This window comes from Pongo abelii, chromosome 13, assembly GCF_028885655.2.
Source record: "Pongo abelii isolate AG06213 chromosome 13, NHGRI_mPonAbe1-v2.0_pri, whole genome shotgun sequence".
Lineage (NCBI taxonomy): Eukaryota > Metazoa > Chordata > Mammalia > Primates > Hominidae > Pongo > Pongo abelii.
Window position 1 is genome coordinate 61,157,976 of NC_071998.2, and position 20,868 is coordinate 61,178,843.

Consider the following 20,868-nt stretch of genomic DNA (forward strand, 5'->3'; position numbering starts at 1 on the left):
GAATGAATTTAATTACCTGCAAATTACCTGCAATATTAGAGTTTTGTTCCTAGATTTAAAAATTAGGAAATGCATTTAGAATTCAATGGGACTCTAAGAGCTAACCTTAGGTTAATGACTTTTGAGGAAGAGCCCTTCCTGTGACCCCCATAGATGTTTTCTATTAGTTTATTCGGACACAATATGAGAAAATTTTAGCTATATAAAAAAACTTGTTAATAACACCACGATTTGGCACTTAAAAGACACAATCACCCACAGAATATCTAATTCTCTAAAGAAAAATGAAATTTTATCATTTGCTAGAAGCCAAAGCAAATCACTAAATGTTATATTAAGGGCACATAAAGTTGCATGTCTTGCCTGAGGTCACAGAGAATGGCCTGTTTTTCTCCTGCTTTTTTTGTGAAAGTTGCCACTTCCTCCCCAAATGTCATGACTCTGGTAACATGACAAGTAACACCATGATTCTTCCCAGAGAGGCAGGAAGCATTGTTAACAACAGCATTATGGCCACCAGGGCCAGGCTGTCTGGATTTAAGCTGCTACCTGTTGGCTGTGTGATCTTTTGTAAGTTAGTGTTGATGTTCTAAATTTTTCATATATGTAAAATGGGAACTATAATAGTGCTTATCTCATAGGCTTGTGAATATTAAATGAGTTAAGCTTTGTAAAAGGCTTAGAAAAGTGCCTGACACATAGCAAGTCCTGCACAAGCATATGCATTATTCAAACAGAGTCCTACAATGCTTTTTAGGAAAGAGTCACTGATGTATTCCTCCTCACGAAGTAGCACAACTAGTGGGCCAGGGCCTCTATGTACAATGCAGAGTTCTCTCCTGGCATTAACAGTGCTCTGCACATCTGGTGAGTCCAGTGGTGTAAGGCTGAAGAAATAACTTTCCCACTTTAGAGAGGTCAGAGACCACCATTTCTTTCCTATGTTTGGGAAATGGAGATACTTAGCAGATTTAGGAGGCTTAATTATAGTGGAGTCTTGCAAACACTCCATACAGACATCTGCTTGCTCATTCATTCATTCATTCAACAAACAATATTCATGCCTTCTGTGTGCCAGGCACTAAGTTAGATATAGAGATATAAATAATATTCAGTTCTAGCCTCAAGGAACTGAAAAAGTTGTATGCCATGTATTCTGTAATTGATGGGTATTACCCTCCAAAATTTATTCATGTAAAACAGCACTTATTTGTTGTGTTGATAATTTTGTGGGTCAAGAATTTAGGCAGGCACAATGGGATGGCTCATTTTTTTCCAGCATACCTAGGGCCTCAACTGGAATAGCTGGAATGGCTGATGAAGACTACAATAGCTCAACTGTGGCCATATGTTTGGGGCCTCAATTCTGTTCCATGTGGCATCTGTTGAGGCTAGAATATCCAAGATGGCTTCCTTACTTCCAAGTCTGGTACCTGGCCTGGTCTGGCTAAAAGAGCTGAGGGTTGGCTTGCATTACTCTTTCCCTGCTTGTTGCAGGGTAGATGGACTTCTTACATGGAAGCTGGCTTCTCTTAAAATGAGGGTTTCAAGAGAGAGCATTCAAAGAGACTCAGGCAGAAACTACAAGGCTTGTTGGGACTTAGTCTCAGAAGTCCTAGAATGTCATTTTCTTGTACTTGATTATCGTAACAAGTCACTAAAAGTAGCCCAGAATCAAGAAGATGGAAGGAATAGACTTCACCTCTTGATGAGAGCATGCATATACACTGAAGGAATATATTAATGGTGATCATCTTGGAGACAAGCAATGATATCAAGTGATTCTGTTCAGATGAGGCATAAACAGTGATCTTTTCCATATTTTGGTTATAAACAGCCTCAATTGCCTTACTTTGAACTGTCTCTTCTAACAGATCATTAAAATGAGAACCACCATTTCCTTCAAAGTAATATCCAACTATTCATAAATATTTCTAAAATATTATTACTGATTTGTGCATAGAACCTACAAATAGTTTCTCCTTTTGATCCAGCTGCCTATTTACATTTATTTGGCATTTAGTGTGTACCAGGTATTTCTTTTAGGCCTTGGTGCCTGGCCAGAGACTTTTTTTCCATGGATACTATCATCACATTTTGTGCCTGTTAAATGCTGCATATAAGGGACATCTTCAGTAATATGTGTGTATGCTTGGGTCAGCCCTTAAGGCCCAGTTTAAGTCACCACCAAAAACAGGTTTCTTTTTTTTTTTTCTTGATGTCTCAATTTCACTTTGGGGTCTATTTGGAGAGATAAAGCAACAGCAGCACCTGTTGATGTTGCCAATTTCTGCTAGAAACTATCTTTTCTTTTCTTTTTTTTTTCAACTCAAAGAATGTTTGGAAATGATTGGGCCAGGTGTGGTGGCTCACATCGATAATCCCAGTGCTTTGGGAGCCTGAGGCAGCAGGATTGCTTGAGGCCAGGAGTTCAAGAAGTGAATTGGCCACCCAACTCAAAAACATATATTTGATTCTGTTTCTGGATACTACTTTATTCCCCCTTTGAACTGCTTTATATACTAGTGAGGGACCTGAGACAGGTTATTTGATCTCTTTAAGGCTTCATCTTCTCATCTGTTAAATAAGGGTAGTGTACGTCTTTTTAGGTCCATGTATTTGGGAAAAAGAGATCATGCATGGAAAGCACAAAATTTGATTTCCTAAAATATTTTTCCAGTTTTCCTCATTCTCTGTCTACTTTGGTTTTCGTCCTCATCATATCTTATTCAGATGGTACCAACAGACTGCTAATTGGTTTCTTCTCTATCCTCCTCCAGTCCATTCCCGTGTTAATTAAATGGTTCTACAAAGCAGACATGATTCTATTGCACCCTTCTTAAACCCCTGCAATAGCTTTCCATCGCCAGCAAGATAACATCTCTACTGGCATACAGCATTTAAGATTTGTCTATGGTCTTGCTCCACAGCTAGGCTCATCTGCTGCCAGTCTGTCACACATATCCCATAAATACTGAATCTCCCAAGCCCACCAGACTCCTGCATGCCTCTAGATCTTCAGCTTGCTATATCTGCTACTTGGACTATTCTGTAGTTCTGACCTCATCACTCAAAACTCATCATTTACAACTCAGCTCAAACTTCACCTCCTTTTTCTTTTTTCATCTTTTATTTTAGAATCGGGGGTACACATGGAGGTTTGTTACAAGGGTATATTGCACGTTTCTGAGCTTTGGAGTACGGATGATTAAGATTCAGTTGTAAGACTATTAAGCTTTAGTGAAGACACGCTAAAAAATTCACTTGATTTAATCATCCCACAATGTAAACATATTATCAAGACATCGCAGTGTATCCCACGTTATTTGTCAATTAAAAATAAAATTTAAGAAAATTTAAAAACAAAATCACCCTCATCTCCTATGCGAAAGTCTCCGATTACTGCTCCCTTGGTGCTCTCAAACCACTTGATATATATTTCTATGATTATTATATTGCATGGAAATTATTTGTTGTCTTACTCTAGTAGATGATGAACTTTTTGAAGCAGTGATTGTTTCTTTATTCTGCATGTGCCTTAAGTTCTAGAAGAGTGCTTGGTTCATTGTTAGCTATAGAAGAATCTTTGTGGATTGACCGAGTGACTGAGTAGCTGCCTGCTTTAGATGGGTGACCAGGCGGTCTTCCCCATGCCTCTTTGTCCTCATGGTGGGATGTACTTCAAGCCTATTTGGGAGAATGGGAGATATGGCGTAAGGTTTTACAATCCAGCAATTTGGTTTTCTTGATCCTTTTCCTTTTAATCAGATTTATCTCTAAGAAATATTATTGGTCTCTATCTTTATCTTTCTGTTGTTGTTTAAACTCAAAGGGTGTTTAGAAATGATTGGGCCAGTGGTGGCTCACACCTACAATCCCAGCACTTTGGGAGGCTGAGGTGACAGGATTGCTTGAGGCCAGGAATTCAAGAAGTGAACTGGCTGTCCAACTCAAAAACATATATTCGGTTCTATTTCTGGATACTACCTCATCCCTCCTTTGAATTGCTTTGTAGCGCTTGTCAGGAACAGACAGATTCTTATTCATTTGCATCTCCCCCATAATGCTTAGGGCAACATCTTGCCCATAGAAGTTCTCAATAGCTATTTGAAGATGTTAAGAGTTTCAATGATATCAAGGTAATTTCCCTCACTTGGATGTTGGTGGTTTTGACAACACAAAGTAATTATATCACATAAAAATCAACACAACATACATCTACATTTTTTCAACTAGTTCCACGTCATACATTGAAGTGGTGAGGCCCGTTTCACAATCTGCTATAGGAGACGGAGTGACATAATTAAGATGCTATGGTATGGTGCCTTTGGCTGTAATACAGCTCCTTTATTTACCAGTGAGGGACCTGAGACAGGTTATTTGATCTCTTTAAGCCATCATCTCCTCATCTGTTAAATAAGGGTAGTATATGTCTTTTTAGGTTGATGTATTTGGGAAAAAAAGAGATCATGTATGGAAATCACCTGGCACTGTTCCTGGCACATAGGTGTTAAATAATTGGCAGTTGTTATTATTAAGAACATTAGGGGCTTTTGCACCTACAGGAAATTCCAATGATGCCTAGCTCAGAGCTGAAGCAAGGTAACCAGCATGCATATTAGCCAGAGGAGGCCATCCCTATGGGGGAGATAGATTTCAGTATTTCTATGAAATTCGGATGAAGTAGGTCTGTGAATAGGATGGGAAAGGCCACATTTCAAAGCCACTTAGCTGGGGTATCAGTGCAGACACCTCATTAGCCCTTGGGTCATATTTCATCAAAAGTCATGCAAACTAGTGTTGCTAAGATGCCCTGAAACCATTACTCTCAGATAATTTTATGCCATCCTGAAGTCAAACGGGTGTTAGGATAAGAATTCATACTTGGCTGCAACCTCCTGCTTTAATATTTTTGAAGTCTGTATGTTCTAGAGAAGGCACAAATCAGCAAATTCTACTGAGAGATTTGATATTAGGCTAAAAGAATGATACAGTTTTAGAGCAACCATTCTATGGATGAAGGATCCAAGGTCTGTGAAGGTGAACTGATTTGCTTAAGATTATATAGCTGGTAAGCATCAGAGCTGGATTTAGAAGCCAAGAGAATCAGGAGGGAAAAATCTCTGATAATGACTTATTCAAACCTAAATATGTAGGTTCAACTTAGTGTAAAGTTAGTGATTTGTTTAAATGATTGACTGTAAGTGGAGATTTCCTCTATTTTATGCTTAAGATGCTGCATCTCATGTGTGTGAAGACTCAGTAATGTGATTTCAAGGATCCACTACTTTCTGAGTTCATCCCCACTTAATCAGATGTCCAATGTTTCTTTTTAATTACTTAAATGGCAAATAAACATTTTATTCAACAATTAGAAGCCCCAAGAGTAACTCTTATAATAAGAGTTAACTGTAACTGATTGATGTTGATGTTTTTCAGAAAACACCAGTTGGATAGAAAGTTATAGAAGGCTGAATGGCACACAGAGACATGACCAATAGAGAGCATGGGCTGGTTAGGAGATTACTTTTCCCAAACTTTTATGAGGATCAAATCCAGAAACAAATGGCTATCAGCTAAGGCCTGTTAGAAATAGTTGCTGATTTTACTTTAGGATCTATTCTAGAAAAGTTCGTCACCTAGGCTTTTCCTGAGATTTGTATCCAGCAATGTGAGGTAGTTAGAAGGATATTAGAGAAGCTGCCCTTAATCAGGCAGGATGATGGTACAGTCTGTTTGCCAACAAAGTTTATGTACTGCTGCTCATAAAGTGATCCTTTCTTATGTTTGTAATTTTTTCTTCATTCTTTCTCTTCATTCTTTTCCTTCCTTCTTTCCTTCTTTCCTTCCCTCCCTTGCTCCTTCCTTCCTTCCTTCTTTACTTCCCTTTTCCTTCTCTCCTTCCCTTCCCTCTTCTTTCCTTGTTCTCACCTTAGACTCCTGAGCCAGCTATGGAAAAACAGAAGGCACTGATACATATCAAAAAGGAAACTGAAGGTGGGTGGTGTGGTGGGGGTGAGAGTGGTAAGAAAGGTACTTAGTCCCTTCTATAAGACAAGCTTTGTGCTGTGCATTTTACACATGGCATTTCATCAGACAGATTAAGAAAATCCTCACCAGGCTGTAAACTCCTTGGATACATGGACTGTGCATTCTATTACTTATGTACTCTCTTCTCCCCTCCCCTCAGTGCTAATCAAGGTGCAGAAGACAGAGGCTTTTCTGCCACCTCTTATGTTGATCTCCCTCACTCTGCTTTCTTACTCCATAGCATATATCTTATAAAATATTATATAATGTGTTTATGGATTATGTTTATTACTTTTGTCTATCTCACCCTGCTAAAATAAAAGTTCCACAAAGGCAGGGATTTTTGTCTATTTGGTTTACTAGTGTATTTTTGCCAGTGCCTAGAATAGCGCCCTGAACATAGTAGGTGTTCAAAAAATATCTATTGAATGACTAAACACATAATGCTGACTGGAGGAAAGAATATAATTAAAAATGGGGAAAATGTCAAATAATATTTGAGATCTATCAGACATTCAAGGTTTCTCAGTTTGGTGGAAACCAACTGCAGAAATGCTAGAGCTGTGTTATCCAATATGGTAGCTGTTACTCACATGTGGCTATTTAAATTTAATTATAATACAATGAAATGAAATTTAAAATTCATTTCCTTTGTCACACTAGCCACAGGTCAAGCACTCAGGGAGACTCTGGTTGGATATCACAGATATGGAAGATCTCTGTCATCACAGAGAGTATTTTTTTTTTGAAGCAGGACCTTGCTCTGCTACCCAGGCTGGAGTACAGTGGTGCAATCACAGCTCATTGCAGCATCAGCCTCCTGGGCTCAAGTGATCCTCCCACCTCAGCCTCCCAAGTAGCTGGGACTTGGCCTCCTGAGATGCCACCACACCTGGCTAATTTTTCGTATTTTTTGTAGAGACAGGGTTTCGCCATGTTGCCCAGGCTGGTCTCGAACTCCTGAGCTCAAGGGATCCACCTGCCTCAGCATCCCGAAGTGCTGGGATTACAAGCGTGAGCCACCACACCCAGCCCTATCATCAGAGAATTCTGTTGGGCAGTACTGCTCTGGAGACAGGCAGGGCTGCCAAACTCTCCATCTTAGGCAGGGACAAGTGGGACATTTAGGTGAAAAATCCTGAACAATGTTGGCTGTGTCTCTGTCATGTCTCTTCTTTCCTTTGCCTTTGGTTATGAATGTGCACAACAATAGAAGTGAAGTGCTGCCAAAGGATACAGGGACTGCCACATGTCAGGTGGATTCTCTGCTGCCAACATTGGAAGGAAATCACACTCTCTGAGTTCATTCCAAGTGCAATCCCATCAGCGAATATTGCCATAGCCCAGGCAAGAGGAAAAGTCGAATTTTTTTTATTGTTTTAGGACCCATATAAAAGACAGAATCAGAGCTGGACTAAATTTTTGGGGTCTCCAGGCAGACTACAACACTGGCCTCCTGCAATGACTGGTCTTACACATTGGTGAAACACTTACTCACAGGAGAAGTTACCCAGCATATGAGAGAAGGGAGAGAAGATGGAATCTGGGTGCCACTTCCTCTGCTGTCTGGAAAGCTCAGCTCTGGGGCAAGCAAAATAAACCTCTTGCAGTTACTGGGTCCCACCTTCTTAGAGGACAACATGGTACAGCTGCTAAGGGCCTAAGCTCTAGCTCCAGTCAGTCTGGGCTGACCACTCTCTAGCTTTGAGATATTTAGCAAATTACCTAACTTTTCTGTCCTCAATTCCTCATTTATAAAATAGGGATAATAATTATAGCCACCTCATGAAGTTTATGAAATAAAGTGCCTAGACCAGGCTGATGCATGTAGAAGCTCTAAAAAATATTAATTTCAAATTTTTGAGCATGCTGCTGGGGAGAGGGTCAGAGGTGTGGGAAAAGGGGAGGGATAAGTTTAAATTCTCTTTCAAAGTAATTTATCAAAATATTCCTTTTATTCTTCTCTATGAAACACTGGGACAAATATAAATGTCTCTATTTTTGTTACATGTTTATGATAGATTTCTAGTTTTTCAAAAAAATTTCTCATGCATTTTTCATAGGCAATTTCTCAATTAGCTTGTCTCTCAGTCCAGATCCAAGCAGTATCCTACACTAAAGCATTTCTCGTTCTTCATCTCCTGTGTATTATGTCTGTGTGGAAAGGCTCATATGATAGATAACTTAAACACTGTTGTGCCTTACAGAGTCGATAAAAAAATGGACCATTTCTTTTGTTCTATCTTCCAGACAGCTGGATGTCTTATTTTTCCTGTTGGTTTCATGATTCAATGCACTATGTGATGATTGCCTGGTAGTCTTACAGCTACGGGGGTATCTATAAGATTTTGGCTTTATTTCAGTTCATGAAATAACAAATAAATTCATGGCATGTTGACTCCAAATTCCTATCTTTGCCTCAGCAGACATTGTTAATCTATCACAGTACGCTTTCTTCTGCACTGAGATGCAATCTTAGAATCATGTTAATACATCATTCCAGGAAGCCTCTACCAATTTATTGGAATTGACACTCAGATTTAAACTACAGTTTACCCTTGAACAACAGGGGTTTGAACTGTGTGGGTTCACTTACACTCTAATTTTTTTTCTTCCTCTGCCACCCCTGAGATAACAAGACCAACCCCTCCTCTTCTTCCTCCTCCTCTTCAGCCTATTCAATATGAAAACAACAATGATGAAGACCTTTATGATGGTCTCTTCCACTTAACGAATAGTAAATACATTTTCTCTTCCTTATGGTTTTCTCAATATTTTCTTTTCTCTAGCTTACTTTATTGTAAAAATATATTATACATGTAACATACAAAATATATGTTGACATGTTACCAGTAAGGCTTTTGGCCAATGATGAACTATTAGTAGTTAAATTTTGGGGAAGTCAAAAGTTATACATGGATTTTTGACCACATGGGGGGTTTGCAACTCTAACCTCATGTCATTCAAGGGTCAACTGTATTTGTCATCAATGCATTAGAGATAATAAAATCTCAAATTTACTATCAAATGGCAAAAACCAAGGAGATGATAGGCTTAAACAACTCCAAATTTTAAGTTTGTCTCCAAGACACTGAATCATGGTTCTATAGATTTAGAGGAATGGATTATTTACTGCTTACTCAAGACTTTTAGAGGTTTATGCTCATGAATGGACATTTGCTTTGCATGGAATATCCCAAGAAAACATAATAAATATGTACATCGACTCTAAGAGAGTTGTCCAACAATTACGATAGTGCAAAAAGATGTTATTGAAACTGAATGGAGACTTTTCTAGACAACAGTAGTGCAGACTTGAGTTAATCTTGAAATCCTACTTTAATGCATTTTTAGTGTTTCTCTGACTGAAGAAGCTTTTATAGCATGTGTTCACTGCTCTATATAGTTTTCATAAATCCTGTGGTCCATGATCAACATCTGAGAATTGCTTGAGGAATCTGGGGAAAATCCATTAAAAACATCCCAAACATTATTTATTATTAATAATACCACTAGGTAAGGCATTAATCCACTATATCCCTAGCAGCTGTAGATCCTAATGTCAGTCAGGTTGATTCAGAATCTATTTCCTCTAAAGGAAAGGAATGAAACACCAGTACATTTTATTATTTGCACCTCACTCAGATAAATTTGTGGATTTTAAAGCCCTTACTACATCTTTTTGTGAGAGAGGCTAGGTTATGAAACTTCAGAGAAAAATTTACTAGAAATTAAATGGGTAAAGAAATGCATTTGTACATCTCATGGTAAGGCAGAGAAGCCTTGTGACAGCAGGAAGTGCTTGGAGAACAGTGGGGAGGACAGCTCCATTGGGTTGTAGGGTGAATGGAAGGTTTGTTGAGTGAGAGCTGGCTCTAGAGAAAAGCTGGGGCCAGGATACAGTGGATCTTGAGTCCAAGCAAAGGAATGTGATCTTGACCTGTAGGTCAGGGGTCTTCAATGGAGTTTCACAAAGAAGCCCCTGGAATTTCGAGGAGGAGCTCCACAGCTGCCTCAGAGCTGCCTTTGTAGGTGAGAGCCAGGCAGAAAGGAGGCTCTAGGAAAATAGTTCTGAAAGTATCGTCTCTGGACCAAAAGCATAGCATCGCCTAAGTATTCCTTTGAAATGCAAATTACCTGACCTCAACCAGATTTATTGAATTAGAAAATCTGGGGGTGGAGCCACCAATTGTGAGGTTTTTTTTGTAGTTTTTTCCTCTTATTTTAAAAAATGCATATCTAATTGACAAAAATTGTAGGTATTTATGGTATTTATGGTATGTTTTGATATGTGTATACACTGTGGAATGGCTAGATCAAGCTAATTAACATATGCATTAACTCACATGCTTGCATTTTATTATGGTGAGAAAACTTGAAATCTACTCTCAGCAATTTTCAGGTATCCAATATATTGTTATTGACTATAGTCCCCATGATGTACGATACATCTCTTGAACTCGTTCCTCCTGTATAGCCATTTGTGTTCACAAGCTCTCTGGGTGATTCTGATGCAGAATAAAATTTGAGAACCGTGGTCTAGGCCTCCTATCCCAGCTTTGACAGAGTAAACCTGCACCTTGTCTGTATTACATATTGCACCTCTACCTGAGATTTCACTTGAGAAAGAATTCAAGGACTTTAAAAAAGTAAAAATCAATCAAGGCAAGTGGGAGGTTAGGACTCTTTAAAGGTTGTTCATTCCAACTGTAAAGTCGAAGGAAGCTGGGGTAGGACACTGCAGATGCTGAGCTTCCAATGCTGGCCCCTGGAACCCTGCCTCTCAGCTGAGAGGACCATCATTTGCCATCAACTAGTACCATTTCACTTCTAAATACCTTTGCTTTCCTCTTCCTTTTTTCTTTCTCTTTTTAGATTGGTTATATATTTTGAGCTAGTCAAAAAATGATTTGCAAAAGAAACAAGGAAATAAGTAAACTGAATGCCCTTAAAAACTCCATGTAAATAAAAATACTAAGCAATAAATCTGTCAGTCCTGTCAAAATGAGTATTTTTATGGCACAGCTTGCTTTTCAGGGAAGAATGTTCAAGTCTGATAGATGTTTGGAACCAAGTACAGCTGTGGGAAAGAGAGAAATGTGGTGATTGATGGTAAATATGTTTTTCAAGTCAACTGGGTTTCAAAGATAAAATTTGGCAGAGGGTACAGAGGGCTTGTGGTAACAACACAGTGACTTGTGAGGAGAATGCAGGTGAGGCCTAGAAACCAAGGAAGGTATTTTTGAAAACATCAGAGAAGTGTGGGCCATAGGCCACTCTCAATGGAATCACCTGGGGTTTGGGTTTCATATACAGTTTCTTGGGCCCCACCCCACGTGCATCAAAGTCAGGATATTTAGGGGGAGCTGGATCTCCTAAAGCTCTCTAGGTGATTCTCAGACATGCTGAAGTTTGATAACCTCATGTTTATTTGGATTTTTGTTGTTGTTGTTATTGTTGTTGTTGTTGTTAAACAAGTAGCCAAGAGTTAGCTAAGGAGATCTCAGAGGAATGTAATCAATAGAGAACTTTGAAATCATCACTTGGCATTGATGTGCTTTCTGAAAGTTGTAGATGATGGTTCTTTAAAAGGGATTTCTCTATCATAAAGGATTATGCAACTATGTTTTCTCCGACGTTTGCTCTTTATGTTCAAGGACACTCTTTCCTAAAGAGTTTTGCTCAACTCTTTAGAAAAGAGCGTGGAGCTGAGCAATTATAAAGCAAATTTAGTCCATGTAGGGAGCTGATGAGCCAATTTAGATCAATGAAACTTCTCCTCTCCGTGGTGCTTTCTTCCCTGAAGAAGAAACTCTGGATAATTTTTTTAAAGTCAATGCTTCATTCTTCCCATGTTGATGCAACATGAGGGATCAAATAGGGAACTCTAAGACAAACGTATTTATTTTATTTCACACTTTCCTAAATACATGGAGCTACTCTAGCCTTATAGAGCTTGGATACAATAACACAGGTGGCAATATATCTATGTCTTTATATATACTACAGAGGCAAAAACTGCCGTGGTATTTTCTCCGTGACACTTTCTCCATTTACTCCAACCTATGCTTCCTTCTGCCTTCCCAGAATTCAATAATAACATCTAATTGAAAAATTATTTGTTAGTATATTAGTTCAAATAAGATTATGTGTACATCTCTTGAGGAAAGTTAAACTACTTTTCACAGCACCCATAGTACCTAAAACAAGCATTCAAAAAATGCCTAGTGATTGATTGATTTGAAAAGTTATATTATCAGTTCTATCTTTAAGTCTTCACTTAAATTTTAAGCATATATAGACACACAGATAATTATAGGGATTAGGGATTAATATATATACTTATGTATACATCAAGTAATCTTATTGGATTAAATTTATTAATTTTATTAGTGTATATAAATTTAACAGACACACACACACACACACACACACACAAAACACTGCCACACTGTCTCAATGAATTTGTCCCTTTTACCAATTTTCTTCAATCTTATTCAGATTAATTCTTTGTCTGAGTTGAGTTATATAAGGCAGGGTCAAATATTAGTTCTTCTCAGTCATCCAGGCTGACCCTCAGCTTAGATCCAGTTTTTGATGGAAAAGGGGAAGAGGAAAAATAGAGTCACTCTATTGCCATTTTGTGGATATTAACATACACTGCTCCATTGATAGGATTCTCGTGAAGAATGCACCATGCATTTACTTTACCCTCTGTGCTCCTGTGACTGTTTGTGCCTTTATCAAAGCACAAATGACCTTCTAGTTATCTGCACTTGTGTCTATGTTTTAGTCCTCATTATAAAGTCCTTGACAGCTAGGGCCGTGCCTTATTCATCTTCCAACAGGTCCATGCATATAGTAGGCACTCAATAAATGTTAACTTGGAAAACAGTTTACAAAAATAACCTTTTTTATAGATAAAACCACCAGTGTTCTTTGTCTGTACAAGATGTTTCCAAGGTTTCCCTTCTGAGAAAGTTATAAAAAAGAATCAAGTTTTGACATGATTTCTCACAGAAAATTTTAGAAAAGAGACAAGGTAAGATGAAATTTACAAAAACGATAATGGATACATGAAGCCAGCATGCTTGATATGTCTCCTTTTTTCTCACTTGACATTCCAATTATGTCTAAATCATGCTGGAATACAAACCATTGAGATCAATTACGTTCTTTTGGCAGGTCTTATAGAGACAAATGATAAGGGTTTGACACCCTTCAGCTTTAGATGGAAATCTCTGGAGCAGCAGGAGAAAACAATAGTGACCACTGCACAGAATGACAGGCCCTAGGGATTACAGACTACACTTGGGTTTCTAAAATGTCTAGCTTTCTGGTGACTTTCTCATACCTTTGGTCATTTTGATGTATATTTGCAGAGAAACACGCTTTTGCCACATCTCTGCTAGGAATATATAGTTACATAATTTGAAGCCATACAACATTTTTTTTTGTTTTTCATCTGCAGTTAGCATTCACTTATGCCTTTGCCTCAGCTAATCAAATAATGTAGGGAACCTTATTAAACATCCTTTAAACAGGAAAGTCAAATTTTTATTAGAAATGTATTATCTATTCTCCTGCTCCCAAGCCATTGCTCATTTATTCTTCACAATATCCAATACAAATTCCACTGACACACAAAAACGTGAACAGTCTCTTGGTGTTTCCCCCATTGATAACTTCCCAAAACTTAGTAACAGATGACTAAAAAACTTGAAGGCTTTCTGCTACCAGAAAGCTCTGCTTCTTGTCCTAAAGTATCTAAAAATGGTAAATACAGATGATTATCTCTGGAATGAAGATGCCAAAATAAACATAAAAATCAGTAATAAAATTTGGATGAACGAGGAGCACCATTTTGGAACACAAACGCATTTGGATGTCTTTTTCACACTGACTTTTCTTATGGGTGAAGTACTTGCTCACTGATTGACAAATGATGGGCTAGACAACATTTCTCTGCAGTCTGACACTTCGGTTGACCATTGTCAGGCAAAGTAATCTCTGATTTCAATGTCAGGAGTCTACATCCTGAAAGATATGGTATCCCCAACTATGAGTACTACAGTTCATATTGCTCAAACACAAAAAGTAGAATCCTAGTATTAAAAAACTTGGGTGATTCAATTACTATTTGGGTAGCATGAATCTCTTTAACTTTGTCATGTTTAGTCATTCATGATTTAGAAATAAAATTTGATAATATTTTTAAGCAACAAAATTAATTAGGGAAAGTGACTAAATTTTAATTAATTAGTGACTCATTCTAAACTATGACAGATGAGGAACAGAAAATCCATTATGCCAATGAGAAAAAAAAATGGGAGTTTGACCATTTCTTCCAGGTACTATATGCCACAAAGCAGAGATAGGGAGAAAGAGACTCAAACAAGAATTTAATTGCAATTGTCTCTTAGTTTATCCAAACTCATTTGGATTGTGATAGATGCAGTCTGTCTTTTTCTACCCTAAGTAAACTCATCTACAAAAACTAATCAGTTTTGTCAATTACGAATTACTTCCAAAGTGATTGTCTTTCAAATTCACATTCTAGAAGGGAATTCAAAGATAAAACATAAAGTTCACAAAGGTTAAAATGTAAGGCTTTTTTTTACTCCTTTAAGATTATAAAATGAAAGGCTCTATAGCCGAATAGTTCTTGGATCTGTATTATTTAAGAATCTTTAAATTAACTTAAAACATTTTTAATCATATGTAAGTTACCAAAGTAATTGAAAAGATACTGATGCAGCCCTGAAATAAAGGTTTCATAAACAGGATGTATGTGTTCTCTATATCCAATTCTATTTGTACGATGATGCGCATTTATATAGATTTGTTTATATGATCATAGAGTTGTGGATTTACATTTATTTGTAGTGAAACATTTCCAACACTGTTGGACTTTATTAGAAATCAAAGAAGAAATCCTTCCTGGTGAATAAGGTCTAGGTGGGCCATTTTTTTTTTCTTAACATAAAGCACACTACTGCAAGATAATGTTATTTGGAAATGATTTTTAAAATTGGCTGCACATGTGTGGCTACACAATTTCTTATCAAGCTAAATAAACATGATTAAATTCTTGAAGTTATTCAGGTGGCACAGAGAAACATTCTGACTTCATTTTATCATGATGAATTTATAATTGCTTTCCTGGAGCAAGAGCATACTTTTATTACAACACTACATATAAAATACAAAACTTCTCTTTAGACTTCTATTTTCTTAATAACCATTTCTAAATGTTTCTTAAAATTTTTAAAGTTTTAATTTTAAAACGTCTTAAGATCAAAAATTATACTTAATTCTTTACCTCTGCACTAGTTATGTGCATAAACTCATATTCTTTGATAATCAGCCTTTGTTCATAGTTTGTGTAGATCCCATATAGATTGTGCTTTTGCATATTTTGACTATAAAAAATTACAACAAAAACTGCTAATTAAAGCTAAAAGAGGATGATATTTTTGGCCGAGCGCAGTGGCTCACACCTGTAATCCCAGAACTTTGGGAGGCCGAGGTGGGAGGATCACGAGGTCAGGAGATCGAGACCATCCTGGCTAACAGAGTGAAACCTTGTCTCTACTAAAAATACAAAAAATTAGCCAGGAGTGGTGGCAGGTGCCTGTAGTCCCAGCTACTTGGGAGGCCGAGGCAGGACAATGGGGTGAACCCAGGAGGTGGAGCTTGCAGTGAGCTGAGATCGCATCACTGCACTCCAGCCTGGGGGACAGCGTGAGACTCCATCTCAAAAAAAAAAAAAAAAAAGAAAATATGATATTTCTGACTCTTAATTTTGGGGTTGGTGTATAATGGTCTAGGTAGGAAAAGGGAAAGAATCCCCATGACACAGGGTCGATCAGCTTGGACATTGGTTTACAACCAGGAATGCATTGCTTTTGATTTCTTTGGAATACCAATAGTAATAATAATAATACTAAAGTATAATGAAAAGAGGAAGCTGAAAACAACTGAAGGGCATTTGAATATTTACAAAACAGTATCACTGAAGTACTATATGAGGAACACTACAGCACATACCATAAAACACATTTCAGTACATGTTCATAATATACCAGCAGGGATTCTAGACTGGGATCTTGGGCTGTGTGGCTTTGGACAAAGTGCTTAATTTAAATAATCTTAATTTAAATAATAATTTAATTTACATAATCTAGGTCCCACCCAGTTCTAAAATACATAACCTTTCCTCCATATTAAAGCAGGAAGGGCAATCTAAGTATTTTAACATATTTATATTTAACTTATTAAATATTTTAACATTTTCAAGGTAGACAATCCAAGATCATGATAAATAATAGGCACTAAGTCCTGGCTTTCATTGTATATACACCTGAGAAACCTGAAATGCTGAGGTGAACAGTGTACTTTTCCATGAGTTTTCTGAAAAAACAAAACAAACAAACAAAAAAACCCAGAAAAACAAAAGGTGCATTCTGAATGCAAATTTGCATCTACTTTGTAGGAATACCATAAAATAATTTGCAAACTAAAAAGTAAGAAATAAGCCAAAGCTAAAAACTGTATTAAAATTATTAAGTTTATTTCTGAAAAATAGAACAAATTGCTAGATTTAGAGAAAGGAGAACCTTGGTTAATTTTTTTTTTTTTTTTTTTAAGAGAGTTTCGCTCTTGTTGCCTAGGCTGGAGTGCAATGGCACAATCTTGGCTCACTGCAACTGCAACCTCTGCCTCCTGGGTTCAAGCGATTATCCTGCCTCAGCCTCCCAAGTAGCTGGGATTACAGGCCCGTGCCACCACGCCTGGCTAATTTTTGTATTTTTAGTAGAGATGGGGTTTTACCATGTTGGTCAGGCTGGTCTCGAGCTCCTGAACTCAAGTGATCCACCTGCCTCGGCCTCCCAAAGTGCTGGGATTATAGGCATGAGCCACTGTGCCCGACCCTTGGTTAAATTTTTAATAAAACAAAGCACAATTCAGAATCTTAAACTCTGGGTTGGTTGTAAACATAGAGAAGTTTGGGTACATATTCTCTTTTTAGGTTCTGAGCTATAAAATGGACCAATATTTACTATCAAAATATAATAGTAATTTAACTAAATTTGCCAGTAAAGAAAACTCCAACTTTGAGTTTATAAAAATTAGAATTATTATTATTATTTTTTTTGGTATCAGAGCTTTCAGGTTTGCAGTGTTAAGCTGGAGGCTCGATGCCTTTTGTTATTCCTTATTTCACAAACATAGGTTCATCTTCTAACTAGGTAGGCGTACTGTTTTAATGGCTTATGTGGAGTACTGGGCTGCTGTCAAAGATGAGGAAGGGGATGGGGAGAGATGGGATGGTACTGACTTGCCATGCTCAGTCTCTATTTAAATAAAGCAGGCTGGGTACAAGAGGGATGGGTACAAGAGGGATGGAGGAGGGAGCATCCTGCTGCAGGTGAGCTCACTTGTATTTTTGTTTTGTAATACTTGTCTACTTACTATACTTACTGTGAGCATCTTGAGAGTGGCAATTAATTGTATGTTTTTCTTTTTTACATCTTAATGTTTGGCCTAGTACATGGCACCCAGGAAACACCTAATGTATATTTATAAAAGGCATGAATAAAAGACCATCATCTCATTTGGGGCTTTCCCCTCCCCACAAATTTCATGTGTTAGGGGAATTGATTGGATTAGGAAGTTCCTTACTTAAAACATCAATGGCTCCCCTGAGTTTTACCCCCTTAATCTCACTCACACCTTAGGATGGTTTATTTGATCTAATAATCTGCAAGAGTGCCTGGATTTCAGCATTTGCTCAGTGGGAAGTTGGATTGGAGGGGAGTGCTGTGAAGGGGGAATCTTTCCTGGGGTTGGGGGCTTTGGGCTGTTGAAAGTAGCATTAGGAGCCTAACAGATCAAGGAAAGGGCATGAGGGGTTCAACAGGAGTTTACAAAGGACCAGAGTAGTTACCATTACAGAGATTTGACTTTCCCAGCCTGTCTAGAGAAGCCTGATGGCATGGTCTACCACATATCTTCACAGTGGCTTCGCAATGCTGGTGTTTGGAGGCCAAGCCTGGAAGCTGAACAACCCAGCTTCTCTGAAGTTACCAACCTGAACCATCTGGTACAGACTGCATGTGCTTCATGTGTTAAAACTCAATTCCTGCTTCTCCTTACTGGGAGGAGGAGAAGGAGATACGAAGAGAAGAAAAAGGAGACCACAGCCTATGACCTCCTCTCTTTTCCTCACCCTTTTTATTATCCGTGTAGCTTTCATAGAATTTCCCACTTCATAGGACATTTAGAATATGTTTCTCTGTTCTTCACCACAGCCCTCCCATGACAGACATTTTTTAGACAATTTGTTCATAGCTTGTTTTGATTTGAGGTCTTGGTTGAGCTACTGAAAACATAATCCACTCATACCCTCATTTCCAAACAGGCTCTAAGGTTCTTCCATGGGGCCTGGAAAGTTACCTACCCGCCTTCTTCTGAGTATTTATGCCCAAAGGCCAGGATGTCCGATGCCCGTCCACTCCCATCACAGACAACCACTGGCACGGGAGGGGTGTCTCGAAGGTACTCCAAAACAATCGAGATCACATTGGGTCCTCCTTCCACTATGAGTGCCACCACAGGAACACCTTGACCGATTCCTGCATTAAAAAAGGAAAAGAAAAGGAAAAAAGAGAAAAGAACACAAAGCCAGCAAACCAAAGAAACAAAAAGAGAAACAAAAAGCACAAACTAAAATTACTGAGCACGGGGGAGGTAGCAACATATGAAGGGATACTGTACTGAGCAAAAATTTACAGAAAACCCTTCAGCCAAATTTTCCCACCAGAAAGTCTATTTGACTTTGCCCTCTCCCTTCAACTCTCGGGATGCTGGGGTCAGTGAAGGCATGGGGTTCCATACTTTACAGGAGAGGGCCTGGGGTGAGGAGGGAGAAAAAGGAATTAGTCAACAGACAAAGCACCAGACCAGCAACCAAGAGCATGGAAGTTGAACATGATCTGAAGCAAGTCTTTTATCTTTCCAATAAGTCTGTTTCCTATATGAAAAGTAGGAAGTTACAAAATGCCACCTCCCTGAAGTTATCACAGGGGTAAAAAAATGCCTACATGGCTTTTTTTTATTAAACACTATCAAAATCAGCTGGGGACATATTTTAACTTGTTGAATCAACTACTGGCTGAATTCTGGGTCTATCTTTGACCATAGATGATCAGACTGATTATTAATTTTTTTTTTTGGAGATGGAGTCTCACTCTGTTATCCAGGCTGGAGTGTAGTGGCACAATCTCAGCACACTGCAACTTCTGCTTCCCAGGTTCAAGCAATTCTCCTGCCTCAGTCTCCCAAGCAGCTGGGATTACAGGCACGTCCACCATGCTCAGCTAATTTTTGTATGATTATTGATTCTTAACAGCATGATTGTCATGATGAATTACCCAGGAGATATGGTATCTGCCATCTGCCATTATTGCATCTGCCACTACTGAGCAAGGAGCTAGGCACGTGATGTGAGTTCAGTAAACATTTGTTGGATTCAGTTGAATTAAGTGTTTCCCAAAAGTATTTAAGCTATTTATGCTGAGCCAGAAGACATTGCTGTTTTCAGGTGAAATTGCTTTAATTGCTGTATGCATGGTTCAACCAAACTTAAAGAGAATAAAATCAAATGTCCATGAGAGACATGATGAGAAAGAAAAATTCATTTTTAAGTGACATTTCAAGTATGATTTATCATTGAATAACTTCCTTTTGTTCAATTTGGTATCACATTGTATTTTTTCTCTCTGCTGCCTCAGAATAATTAAGGAATTGAGCAGTACCGTAAAAATGAGCTGGTCTTAGAGGGCACACACAGCAGTTATCTTAAAAAAGAAATAATCAAAATTCTGTACCACTTCCATAAATATAAACTAAAATAAAACAACTCTTGGACATCTGAGTTCTCCCTTTTACTTCTTTTGCTATGCTTTTATCTGATATCAAGAAACTGCTTCCCCGTAATGAGTAATAGTTTAGGATTTGGTTTCTTGCTCGGGTAAAAGATATTTTTGACTTATGTGACCTGTTTTACTTCTAAAGTATAAATACTTTAGTCTCCTAGGGCTTTATCTCCTTTAACTTGATGTTTTTCCCGGTGTGATTTTCATCTTAAAAGAATGATCCAAAATGCCAGTTACACAAAAATGGGTGCTGTTTTGCATGTCCACTTAAAACACATAAAAGAAAATGATGATTGTTGATCAAGGCAAGATGCCAAGATTTCTTTCAGTTCCTAGAGGGAACTGGGACAGACAAGTGACCTGGGGACCCATTCATTTTCTGTGGATGGGGAGGTCTTGAAAATTACTCTTTCAAATCCCAGGAGAGGGAAGTGAAAGGCCTTGCTGTTCTGTTTTGACCCAGGAGCCCTTAGTGACTCAAACGATAGGTCTCCTTAAGGCTCTCTTTGGGTGTCTGTAAAGGAGACAGTTTCCTTATTGCTGCTGATTATGAAGATTGAGTAAATTCCTGTTGAAAGGTACTTTAAAGATTAAGGGCTGGCCAGACACGGTGGCTCATGCCTGTAATCCCAGCACTTTGGAAGGCCAAGGTGGGAGGATCACCAAAGGCCAGGAGTTTGAGAACAGCCTGGCCAACATGGCGAAACCCTGTCACTACTAAAAATAACAACAACAAAAAAAACCAAAAGACAAAATTAGCTGGGCGCGGTGGCAGGCGCCTGTAATCCCAGCTACTTGGGAGGCTAAGGCTGGAGAATTGCTTGAACCCGGGAGGCAGAGGCTGTAGTGAGCCAAGATCGCACGATTGCGCTCCAGCCTGGGCAGCAAGAGTGAAACT

The 20,868-nt window shown here is 38.3% G+C and overlaps 1 protein-coding gene across 12 annotated transcripts in view; it reads right to left on the reverse strand.

Annotated features, from left to right (window-relative positions):
- The window catches only part of TRPM3 (transient receptor potential cation channel subfamily M member 3), a 585,468-nt gene that overhangs the window by 220,773 nt on the left and 343,827 nt on the right, over positions 1-20,868 (reverse strand). For 11 of the 12 annotated variants that reach the window (XM_024252051.3, XM_024252058.3, XM_024252049.3 and 8 more), the window contains one exon: positions 18,494-18,668. In XM_024252051.3, the coding sequence (XP_024107819.3) occupies positions 18,494-18,668 (175 nt within the window). Of the gene's footprint in view, positions 1-18,489; positions 18,669-20,868 lie in introns of those variants that run through there. The other variant, XM_054520039.2, reaches the window with a different exon arrangement.